Raw genomic sequence first — 12793 nt, 5'->3', positions numbered from 1 at the left:
GGCTTATGCATGTAATCCTGGTTAGTTTTGATGAATTTTTGATTTTGCCTAATTTATTGTCATTCTCTCCCTATCTTACCTTTTTTGTCTCATTCTCTCTCTCTATTCCAAGTTTCTCCTTATCACTTTTTCTCTCATCTCTCCCTTCTTTCCTCCCCTCTTGTCCTACATTAGAAGTGCTTTACCAGTGATTTGGTGGATTTGGTTACAGTGTAATGCAAGAACATTTAAGGATACAATTACTATGTTGACCAGATATGGTGTAGGCTTCTTGTTTTGGCATCTCTATGGTGTTCTGCAAATGGTTTCTTCATAGGAGTATCAGTGACTGATTTGTAGAGGTATCAGAGAGTGGTTCTTCATTATATTTTTTATCTAATATTTTGGTGTTTTTCTTATGTTGTTAGTTTCTTTAATGAAGGATATCTTATTCTTATCCTTCTTATCTGGACCATTTCTTTTTATCTCTTAATATATTCTTTATTTATCTTTTGTTTAAAAAAATTCCAACTCTTTTTGTGTCTTTGATTGCTGGGCCAACTATCTCTCAAAATATTCATTAACTGCCGAAGCAAGAAGTAACTCGATTAGCTGAAGTTTTTTGCGATGGATAAGCCCCCTTGGTATACCAAAATTCCTCTGATTGCAAAATTAACCAATTAACTTTGTTCTCTTTGTAACCAGAGAGATTTATACTTCAGACATGTAACCTCGACAATTTGCAATGAAACTTCATAACTAATTAACTCAAACACTTCTTAATAATCATCCTTTTGCAAATCCTCCCTTTCAATCATCCTTCTTTATCACCTGCTAGTTTCTTTCGCTGATCCATTTGCCTCAGAAAGACACTCCGTTACCCCATAAAATCTTTGGATTTGCAAATTGCAACTTTTAAGTTACAATAGAACTGCTAGGCTTTGACGTCAATCCCTCAAATCGGGGGCATTCAAATTTGAAAAATTCCATGTATCATTTTTCTCTGTACCTGATTATATCTTGATCCTATCATATTGAAACTAGTACACTGCAGACCACATTTTGGTTCATTGCCAAGTTGCTTGTGAATTATAGACTCAAATTACTTTATCAATTTTTGATGTCTGCTGGATTTTGCTTTTTTTTTTTTGGGGGGAGGGGGGGGGGGGGGAGGTGTTGGGGGACTGTCTTGTAAAGGAGATGGGGTTGAAGGGCGGAGAAGAAGAACCGCAGTATCATCCAGAGAACTGTTCCTTTGTCTCATGTTGTGTTCTTCATTGGAGAGAAACTGTTGGCTGTTTGAAGCTCAAGAATGTTCACTGAGGACTTCAAAGAGGAGATTTCTTGTTGCTTTTATTTGGGTTTCTGCTCACAGCTGAGGTGTAAGGCTGAGTGTTAGGGCGTGACAACATAATGTGGGTTAAATGGGGAGGAGAGATGGCCTTATATGTATTCTCCAGGGATTTATAATGGATATCAAATTACTTGTGTTATGGCTTGTATGGATGTCCTGTTAATTAAATAAAATAAGTAGTCCTATTTATCATTGAGTATGAATGTCTCTTGCCTTTATGATATATTGTTGTTTGTATTAATACTTTCATGGTTACGAGTGGCTTTCGAGACTTATTTGGTGCTCATGTCTGCAGACTTGAACGTGTAATTATCGGCTGACTTTGTTGGGGGATAGCCTCTAACGAGTGCCATGCTACCCTTAATTGAGTCGTATTTGGGGGTCCATAACAGTTGGTATCAGAGTACAATGTGTGTGAGCACCATGAGTGGTAAAATGAGAACTTAAAAGTCTGTAAAGATAGAACGCGTTGAAGCGCTTGAGGCAAGAGTGACAAAACTCGAAACCTTGGAGACAAAGTTCTTTGAACTCCAAAGGTTTGTGACGGAAATTTCAAAAGAGAAAGGCATGCCAATAGAGCTTGAAGTTGCTAGAGAAAACACTAAAGGAAACCTATATAGTGTATTTGAACTTGAGAGTAGAATTGTGGAATTTGAGAAGTTCATCCCACATATAAAATTCGTGGAGAAAAAGCCAATAGAGCTTGAGGTCTTCTAGAGGGGCATTGAGCAATTGGAAGCCTTTGAGAATAGGCTGAAACACATTGAGGGCATGATGCCATCCCTTACAATTCAAAAGAGGGGGGGGGGGGGGGAGCCAATAGAACTTGAGACTTCCCTACGGGAGTTAACTAAAAATTTTTATTTGCTTGCCGAGAATGTTAAAGAATTTATTGACACCTTGAAAAAGGAGTTCAAAGAGGTAGGCGAGCTCCGGAACATAACGAACCAGTTTCAGAACAACTTGTAGGAGATGAGTGCTAAGTTAAACCCAATGGCATATATGTCTCGAAGGCCGATAATTGATACCAATGAGGGGTCTCGAATTAAGTTACCGAGACCTTAATATTTTGCAACTTATAAAATTCTTTTGAGATGGTGACAAGTTAACAATCAATTCTCCCACTCACTTTTGACGGCCTACATGGTGGAAATCGCCCGGAAACCTTCCAATTCACAAAGAACCGTGCAGACAAGGGGTGTCGACCATGACAATTTGATGGTGGAGTGGTCGGAGGACTTCCACTAGACTACAGAGAAAAAGTAATGGTTCACGCCAAGCACCCAGGAGAGCAGGCAGAGTATCATGCCAGGCGCCCAGGAGGGGTAGGCAGGGTGTTATACCAAGCATCAAAAGGGTAGACAAGGTGAATGCAGCACGCTCTAGTAAGTTAACATTGCAGAGAAAAGGTAATGGTTCACGCCAAGCGTCCAGAAGAGTAGGCAAGGTGTCACGCCAAGCGCTAAAGGGTAGGCAGGGTGATAGCTGTATGCTCTGGTAAGTTAATCTTGAGGATTAAGGCTAATGGTTTACGCCCAGCGCCCAAAAGGGTTGCAGGGTGCCACGCCAAGCGCTCGGGAGGGGTAGACAAGGTGTCACGCCAAGCGCCAAAGGGTAGGCAAGGTAAATGCTTTAGATGATCCATGCAAAAAAAAATGGAATTCTTGAGGGAAGCTAAGGTAGTGCCAATGCCTTTTGCTGGTTCCTTGTGTTTGATGGGAGATCACCCTCACATGGTGCAAGCTATTGTAAGGAAGGGAGACGATAAGAAGTTCTTTTCAGCCACGTAACTCAAGAAGGGATTGAGAAGGGGTGAATAGAGATATTTAGCCACGATGGGGGTAAAGGAAGAAGTAGGCCAAGAGCTTGTGCGTAAGAACATCCAAGTTGTGTTGGATGGGTAGAAAGAGAAGTGATCTTTTGCACAGCGAAGCATCAAATTCCTTGGTCATGTAATTGAGCAGGGTCATATTAGGATGAATATGGCGAAAGTGAGAGCGATTCAAAAATGGAAGATCCCAACGATAGTGAAGGAGCTGCGTTCCTTTCTTGGGCTTGCTATCTATTACAGGAAGTTTGTAGAGGGGTACTCAAGGAGAACTGCTCCTTTGACAAAACTGCTAAAGAAGGGTCAAGGGTGGAATTGGACACGGAAGTGCCAGGGAGCCTTTGATGACTTGAAAGATTCTATGATGAGAGATCCGATACTTGCTCTTCCAGGCATCATGAAACCTTTTAAGATGCAAGGTTTATGCTTGTGGTTATAGACAGGGTTTTGAAATATGGTACGTTTATGCCCGCATAGAAATAGTGTCGACAGAGGAGACGACATAACTATTCTCCAAAATGTTGTGAAGTATTGGGTTGTTCCCCAAGATATTGTCAGTGACCAAGACTAAAGATTCACTGACAAGTTCTGGACAAAATTTCCTAGAATCATTAGTTCACGGCTTGACATCTCTTCGAGCTATCATCCACAGACAAATGGATAGCCGAAGAGATTCCACGGGCTACTAGAAGAGTACTTGCGTCATTTCGTCAATGTCAATTAGAAGAATTGGGTGCAACTACTTGATGTGGCTCAGTTTTGTTTCAATGCCCAAAAGTGTTCAACAAGAGTCCTTTTCAACTTGTATAGGTCAGTAGCCGCAGTTACCTCACATAGCGGATGAGCTGTACAAAGGAAAGAGTCCCAGAGCATACATCTTCACCAAAGAATGAAGACTGTAACCAAAGATGTAGAAGAGATCCTTGCAGACAAGTCGTCAACGATGAAGGTCGCCAACAGCAACAGTTGGGAGAAGATAGAAAACTTCTAGCATGCCATACAGAATATTCAAGATTTCATGAACTTTAAGACAACAACATCAAAACCCAAAGACTGAAGACTCCTTACAGAAAATCGACGAGGACGTCGATAAGATAAGTGGGGGAGGATGTTAGGGGGTGACAATGTAATGTGGGTTAAATGGGGAGGAGAGATGGCTTTACATGTATTCTCCAGGGATTTATAATGGATATCAAATTACTTGTGTTATGACTTGTATGGTTGTCCTTTTAATTAAATAAAATAAGTAGTCCTGTTTATCATTGAGTTTGAATGTTTCTTGCCTTCATGATCTATTGTTGTTTGTATTAATACTTTCATGGTTATGAGTGGCTTTCAAGACTTATCTGGTGCTCATGTTTGCAGACTTTGAACGTGTAATTATAAGTTGTCTGTTGGGGAGAGCCTCTAATGAGTGTTGTGCGGCCCTTGGTTGTTTGGGGGTCTGTGACACTGATCATTTAACCTTAATGAGCTCGGGAGTAAGCCTTAAGGCATAAATTGTTTGAGAATTTTTATTTTAAATTAAAAAAATATATTAATGAATTATGAATGGATTGGAAAGTAAGAAAAACTTGGAAAATTACAAAAAAAATTTGGAAAAAAAAAAATTCAAATTCAATTTGTATACTACTTGCTCATCATTCTAAGCACATGATCTTAAATTCACTCAATTAAACCATGCAAAGCAATGAGCGTAACATTGCAAGTTCAAATTTTGACCATGATTCATCATGTAACTCTCAATTGTTTTGGAAAAGGTTTAGGTTCAAGAGTTTAAACATTCACTAAGATTAGAACATTCCTTAATCTTTCTCATAAACATTTGACTAAATTTTGATGGCCCTTATTTACTAACCAAATGTAACTTAGAACTCAAAAACCTAAAATGCGTAAGCCTCAATATAAACAGTGCAAAAAGTACACATTTGCTCCAATGCATAAGCATTTATGTATTATGTGCTTGCCTTTCATAATTTTGGTATTTTAGACTAATCTTCAAGGCGTTTTACGCACACCTTGTCTTGAGGTGAGCCTTGATTTGCCCTTTGAAAACGTTGAAAGTATTAGTAGTATTAGCAATAATAATAATAGCTGGTGTCCATCATTTGGCACAGTGGTAAAAGTCTTGAGCTGTCAATGCAATTGTGTGGGGTGAGTCCCACTACTAGCTACCGGTTGTATTGGTAATGGTCTTTACATTTTGACTGAAATGTTTTGTTTTGTTTATTTATTTATTATTCTTTGGCGCGGACTACTTCATAGTTTGTCCATATTTTGTGTTTTGGGTAATTTTTTAAAGTTGGCAGACTCGCTGAATAATTGATTTAGTTATAAGTGGATTAAATCCCTGTCTTTCTGATACAGCAAAAAGCACTTGAAGCAGCAATGAATGACATAAACAATTCATTTGGGAAAGGAAGTGTAACAAGATTGGGCAGTGCTGGTGGAGCTCTGGTGTATGTTCTTCACTCATGTCATAGTGTTTCTTCCTTCTCCCATCCCCCTACCCCATTTTTTTTTTTGTTTTTTTTTCCCAGTAGAGAGATGGGAGATTTGGTGCAACACTCCAGGTCATGTTTGGAGCATTGCATGACATGGTATGGGGCATTGCATCATGTTACTACATTGTTACTACCTCATGGAATTTAAGTTGGATGGGGTGTGTATGAGTGTCCATTGCAGTGAAACATTTCCAAGTGGCTGTTTGACATTGGACTTTGCCCTTGGTGGTGGGCTTCCCAAAGGGAGAATTGTAGAGGTACTATTTTTTAACTTGTTCATTCCTTTACTTTTTTTTTTTTTTCCAATGATTGGTTTAAATGTTGTAGCTTGATTGATGTTAGATGTCTCTTGAATATTGTGGTTTAACAAGCAATTTACCTATTGTAATCATTAACTTTATAGAAAGGTATTGTACGCTGTTTTAAAGTATTGCCCTTACTCTTATAGAACAATTTGGCCTATAGTTGTCAAAAGCACAAGGTGCACCTCTTTGGCAGTAACAAGGAATGGGGTCTTTTCCTTCCCTTTTCTTTTCTTCTCCCAAATTTCTTTTCCTTGGTTCAGGTGACGATAGGGATGCTGGTTGATGGTTGGGTAATCAAACTTTTTGTTCACAATTGTACTTCCGGATCTAATCTCTGATTTCATAGGCATTTAGGGTTTTCTTTTTTTTTTTCCCTTTTCAAAAAATAAGGTGGTGACTCCGCTTTTTGTGTGTATGTGTTTTCCCATGTTTATTGTGTTTTCCCCTCTTTCTTTAGTTTTCTTGGTTGGGACGCCATGCTAAACTCCTTTGTTGGCACCTCGGGATAGAATATAGCATCGATAATTTCCATATCTGATCTTATACTCCTCGAACTAGGAACCTTAGCAGAAGATCTTCAACTGCTATCTTGAATTGATCTATCACCAGAGAACCTCAAGCCCGTTGCCGGATATTGACACAATACTTCAGTATCCTTTTCAATAATTTCAGCAACACAAGAACTGGGCCTTCCCCACCCTTCATGGATCCCAAAATTCTTCAAACCAGTATTGACAGGATGATCTAACCTTGCTCCCCTCTTCAGTTCATCTTCCTTACTTTTCCTCATTTTCTTCTGTGACTTATAGATCTCGTTTGACCTTTTTCATTCACTTTCTCCTTGCATAAGAAGCAACCTGATGTCAGACAGTACCAAATTGATGTAGGACAGCAAAGAAATAGAAACGGAGAGGGAACTGAGTGAGAGAAACAGAGAGGAGGGAAGAAGAAGAGAGAGGAAGGGGCAAGGGGAGGAGAATTACAGAAGTACAGAGGAAGAGAAATAGAAATGGCAAAGCAGAATTAAAGAACAGAAACTAGAAGGCTGCAGAGAGTTAGGGACAGAACAGAGAAGTAGAAGAAAGAAGAAGAGAAGAGGAGGAGGAAGAAGAAGAAGAAGAAGAAGAAGAAGGAAGGAAGGAAGAAGAGTGGGTGAGGTGGGGGGCGGGGGGGAGGTAGCAGTGAGAGAAACTGAATTGCAATCTAATACATTACAATGAAAGTACTTATACTCCAACAGTACAACTGAAACATATAATTACAAAATAAACCTATTGTAAAGTTAGAGATGGTGGAGAAAAGAAGAGAAGAGGAGAAGAAGAGAAAAAGAGAGGAAAGAACTGAGTGGGAGTTTCCTGGAGCCTGCGTACAGCTCCATGTCTGCCCTCTTATATATTATTATTAATAAATTCTTAAGGACAAAAATACTCCCATTAACACAAGCTAATTGTTAAAATAACATATTTGCTTCTGGCATCCCCCTCAAGCTGGAGCTGTATAAATATCACCTAACCTCAGCTTGTAAAAAACATTAGAAAAGGCTGGCTTAAGTAAAGGCTTCATTAAAACATCGCCTAACTGATTGACATATTTCACAAAGGGTGTCCTCACGACCTTCTTCAACACGACATTACTCACAAAATGACAACCAACTTCAATGTGCTTTTTCCTCTCATGAAACACTAGATTGCTAGCAATATAAATGGCAGCTTGATTATCACAAAATACATCAATTGGCTTCATTACCAAGAATCTCATCACTGACGAAAGAGACTTTAGCCACATAAGCTTACTCATAGTATGAGTCATAGCTCGATATTCTGCTTTGGCACTAGATCTTGCTGCAGCAGGTTGTTTCTTGCTACGCCAAGTAACAAGGTTACCTCACACAAATGTACACACCAAAAGATCCAGCCAAATCTGCATAAGAGTATCCCACAGTGTCACAATTTCTATTACATTTATATATCAAACCTTTGCCAGGAGAGCCTTCGAGATACCGCAAAATCCTACAAACAACATCGCTATGTGGTTGTTTGGGGTTTTCCATACATTGACTCACCACCCCCACTGCAAAAGATATGTTAGGTCTAGTGACAGTCAAGTAGATCAACTTGCCAACCACTTGCCTAATCGACGTTATCTTCAAAGTCCAATCCAACATCCCTGGACAACTTCACATTGGGATACATAGGAGTATCAATTGGTTTAGCTCCCAACAAACAAGTCTCACTTAACAAGTCCAGCGCATATTTTCATTGTGATAGATTCAACCCTTTCCTACACAAAACAATCTCATACCAAGAAAGTAACGTAGAATACCCACTATGGCTGTTGCTAGTGATGATGATATTATCAACCTAAACTACGGGAGTTACCACACCTGTCTTCGTTTTGTGGACAAAAATTGAATGATCAGAGTAACACTGGATAGAGTCAAATGCAGAAACTATAAAACTAAATTTGTCAAAACAGGCTCGAGGGGACTGTTTAAGACCATAAATGGCCTTATGCAACTTGCATACTTTACTATGCTCTCCTTGAGCAACATACCTAGGAAGTTTCCATGTATACCTCCTCCTGCAAATCTCCGTACAAGAAGGCATTCTTCACATCCGACTGATATATGGGCTAATCAAAATAAACTGCCAATGAGATCAATACATGAATAGAATTTAATCAAACAACCAGAGAGAAGGTTTCAAAATAATTAATACTACATATGGGTGTACCTATTGGCAACCAATTGAGCCTTAAGCCATTCAATAGAGCTGTCAGGAAATTATTTGATGGTGTAGACCCAAAAACACCTAACCAACTTTTTACCAGGAGAAAGATCACCCAAGTTCCATGTCCCTTGAGTGGTGAAGGCATCCATTCATTGCATGCTTCCACCCAGGGTTTGCAAGTGCTTCAACATGAGAGGAAGGGATAGAAATTGAGGAAATAGACAAGGCAAAGGAACACATGGGACTAGGAAGGTCAAGAACTAAATATTATGAGCGATAGGATAAACAACTAAGGATTGCTGAGCACATGTTCGAGTGCCTTTCGAATGAGCAGTGGGCAAATCCAAGTTACATTGGGATGGATCTCCAAACCAAAAGTTGAAATAGTGATGGGCAGAGGAGGTGCTTGCATGGTGGTAGTGATGTTTGTGCTTGCTTTTCGTCGTTCATAAACCTTCAATTGTTTCTCTAGAAATAATTCTCATTAATTGTAACATAGGTACAGGTCTGTATAAATAGATGTACAGTAGAAGAATAGAAGGAAAGAATCAAGAAGGAAAGAACCAAAGATGCTAACTTCTAAGGAAACTAAATATTCTAGGATATGCACACATTTACAGCCGAGATTCTCTTAGAAAAAATAGGAAAGTTGACTAAACAGATTTGAAACTTTCCAACACTCCCCCGCAAGTTGACTTGAAGATATCTTCCATGGCCAGCTTGCTAATGAAGTTTTCAAACTATTTCTTAGGCAGTCCCTTTGTCAGTATGTCTGCTATTTGCTCAGTTGTCGCGACATATGGCAGACATATTACTCCCTCATCTATTTTCTTCTTGATAAAATGCTTGTCTACCTTCACATGTTTAGTTCTATCATGAAGAACTGGATTGTGAGCGATAGCTATTGCAGCTTTATTGTCACAATACAATTTCATTGGTAGTGAATTAGTAATCTTTAATTCTTCTAGCAACTTTTTGATCCATAGTGCTTCACAAATTCCATGAGCAACAACCCTAAATTCTGCATTTGCACTACTCCTTGCCACCACATTTTGTTTCTTGCTACGCCATGTTACTAGGTTTCCTCCAACAAAGGAGCAATAGCCAGAAGTTGATCTTCTATCACTGATACTTCCAGCCCAATCTGCATCAGTGTATACTTCAACCTGTAAATTCCCATGTCCTCCAAATGATAAACCTTTACTTGGAGTCCCTTTTAGGTACCTTAGAATCCTGTACACTGCATTAAAATGCTCGTGTCCTGGTGAGTGCATAAATTGACTTACTAGGCTTGTTGCAAAGGCTATATCAAGACGTGTATGAGAGAGATAAAGGGGTTTCCCTACCAATCTTTGGTATTGCTCTCTGTTGATCACTTCTTTAGCCTTAGTTGGTTGGAGTTTTATGTTCGGCTCTATAGGTGTTTCTGTTGCTTTGCACCCTAGCAGACCTATTTCTCCAAGTAAATCAAGCACATACTTGCGTTGGGAAACAAAAATTCTTATCTTTGACCTTGCAAATTCGATACCAAGAAAATACTTCAAGTTTCCTAAGTCTTTGATCTCAAATTCCTGAGCAAGGATCTTCTTTAACCTCCCCAGCTCATTGCTATCATCACCTGTCAGAATTATATCATCTACATAGACAATAAAGATAGTCATTTTACCTTCACTCGTGTGTCTATAGAACATAGTATGATCAGCTTGACCTTGGCTGTAGCCATGACTCATTACTACCTTCCCAAAGCGTTCAAACCATGCTCTAGGAGATTGTTTGAGTCCATAAAATGATTTCCTCAATCTGCACACCTTGCCTTTGCCACCTTTCCCTTCAAATGCTTGCAGTAGATCCATAAAGACTTCATCCTCTAAGTCTCCATTTAAGAAGGCATTCTTCACATCTAGTTGATATAAGGGCCAATTATAGTGAGCTCCTAGAGAGAGCAACACGCTGATTGAGTTCATCTTGGCTATAGGAGCAAATGTTTCCTGGTAGTCAATTCAATATGTTTGAGTGAACCCCTTCGCCACAAGTCTTGCTTTGTACCTTTCTATACTCCCATCAACCTTGAATTTTATTATAAATACCCATTTACAGCCAGCAGTTTTCTTCCCCTCTGGTAGGTCACCAATTTCCCGAGTGTCATTCGCAATTAGTGCATCCATCTCTTCTTGAACAGCCAATCTCCATTCCGGGTGATCTAGTGCTTCCTGAATGGTTCTTGGAATAAACAGATGAGAAACATTTGAAGTAAAGGCCTTATGAGAATCGGAGAGTCTATGATAGGATAGATGGTTGGAAATAGGATGTGTGGTACAGGTTTTAACTCCTTTCCTCAGGGCAATTGGCAGGTCAAGATCAGAAGAATTATCAAAACAAGGATGTGGAGAAGAAAAAGTACCTGGAGTATGTGAAGGAGGACCAACTTGTCTAGGTGATGATGATTGGCCTTGCTCTGGATTTCAAGAAAGTGCTCTATTATTCTGATGATTTCTTCTTATGGTATAAACACGAAGCTCAGATGAGGGAATATTTGATAGTATTTCATCCCTGTTTGTGAATCAGGTATGCCTTGTATAGGTAGACTAGGATTTCCATTATTTTTTCCTGTTAAAGTATCAATTTCCTGACCCTTTAAAGAGTGGATGTCAATGTCAAGGAAAACATTTGGAAGAGGCTTAGCGGTTTTCCAAAACTCATCTTCAGTTTCCTTTTTCTCCCCCTGGAGATAGTTATGGCCAAAAAAGGGCTGGTTTTCAATAAAAACAACATCCATACTAATATGAATTTTTCTGATCAGAGGGTTAAATCATTTGTACGCTTTTTTATTAGGAGCATATCCAAGGAAAACACATTTTTCTGCCCTAGGATCAAGCTTGGATCGAAGATTGGTAGGTATATGAACAAAAACAGTGCATCCAAACACTTTTAGTGGCAGGTCTGATGTTATCTGACATGTAGGAAGCAGTTTTTTTTGGCAATCTAAAGGAGTGATGTATTTTAGCACTCGAGTAGGCATCCTATTAATGAGATAACATATAGTTAAAATAGCATCACCCCATAGATATTTAGGAACTTGCATTGAAAACATTAGGGCCCGTGCAACTTCTAACAAACGGTGATTTTTTCTCTTAGCAATGCCATTTTGTTGTGGGGTGTCATGACAAGTAGATTGATGTTAAATACCCTTTGTTGAAAGAAACGTTCTTAAACATTTGTTAAAATATTTAGTACCATTATCAGTTTTAAGGATACTGATTTTCATTTGGAATTGGGTTTCAACAATATTATAAAAATTCTGAAAAAAATTTTCAACCTCAGATTTGTCACTCAAGAAGTACACCCAACACAAACGTGTATGATCATCAATAAACGTAACAAACCATTTTTACCAGAAGTATTAGTGATTTTTGAGGGACCCCAAACATCACTATGAATTAAATAAAAAGGTTTGGAAGAATGATAAGCTTTTGATTGATAGGTGCTTTGGTGACTTTTTGATATGTGACAAACATCACAATGAAGAGAATTGCAATCCAGTTTTTTAAATAAGCTAGGAAATAAATGTCTTAAATAGAGAAAACTAGGATGTCCTAGTCTAAGATGCCAAAGCATTATTTGTTCACATACAGAAACAAAACTAGTACTACTACTCAAACCCCGAGCTTGTTTATTGTTGAATAAAGTCTCATCGAAGTAGTAGAGTCCAATCATCCTAGTAGCGCCAATCATCCTCCCTGAGAGTTGAACCTGAAATTCACAATGGGAATCAAAGAAAATGACGCAAGAATTAGAATCCCGTGAGAGTTTACTAATAGATAGCAGGTTACCAGCAAGTTTAGGGACGTGAATGACAGAATTGAGTTCTATTTTTTCAAAGATTTGGACAGAACCTGTTACAGCAGTGGATGAAAAACTTCCATTTGCAATTCTAATCTTTTTATTGCCAAAACAAGGAGAATAAGATTGAAACAATTGTGAGGTACTGGTCAGGTGATCAATTGCACTAGAATCAATAATCCATGGTGCAAGATTTAAGCAACAAGGGTAGACACTAGAGTTTTCACCTGTTTGGGCCAATGAACCAGTAGGAA

General features: G+C 38.8%; 1 protein-coding gene across 4 annotated transcripts in view; it reads left to right on the top strand.

Moving 5' to 3' along the window:
- Positions 1–12793, top strand: part of LOC131144877 (DNA repair protein recA homolog 1, chloroplastic) — a 62920-nt gene that overhangs the window by 9616 nt on the left and 40511 nt on the right. For 3 of the 4 annotated variants that reach the window (XM_058093802.1, XM_058093801.1, XM_058093803.1), the window contains exons 2-3: positions 5529–5620; positions 5847–5922. The exons of the other annotated variant lie outside the window; for it this stretch is intronic. In XM_058093802.1, the coding sequence (XP_057949785.1) occupies positions 5529–5620; positions 5847–5922 (168 nt within the window). The remainder of the gene's footprint in view (positions 1–5528; positions 5621–5846; positions 5923–12793) is intronic. 4 annotated transcript variants of the gene reach the window in all.

Source organism: Malania oleifera, chromosome 12, assembly GCF_029873635.1.
Source record: "Malania oleifera isolate guangnan ecotype guangnan chromosome 12, ASM2987363v1, whole genome shotgun sequence".
NCBI classification, from domain to species: domain Eukaryota; kingdom Viridiplantae; phylum Streptophyta; class Magnoliopsida; order Santalales; family Ximeniaceae; genus Malania; species Malania oleifera.
This window is presented reverse-complemented; position numbering and strand designations above follow the sequence as displayed.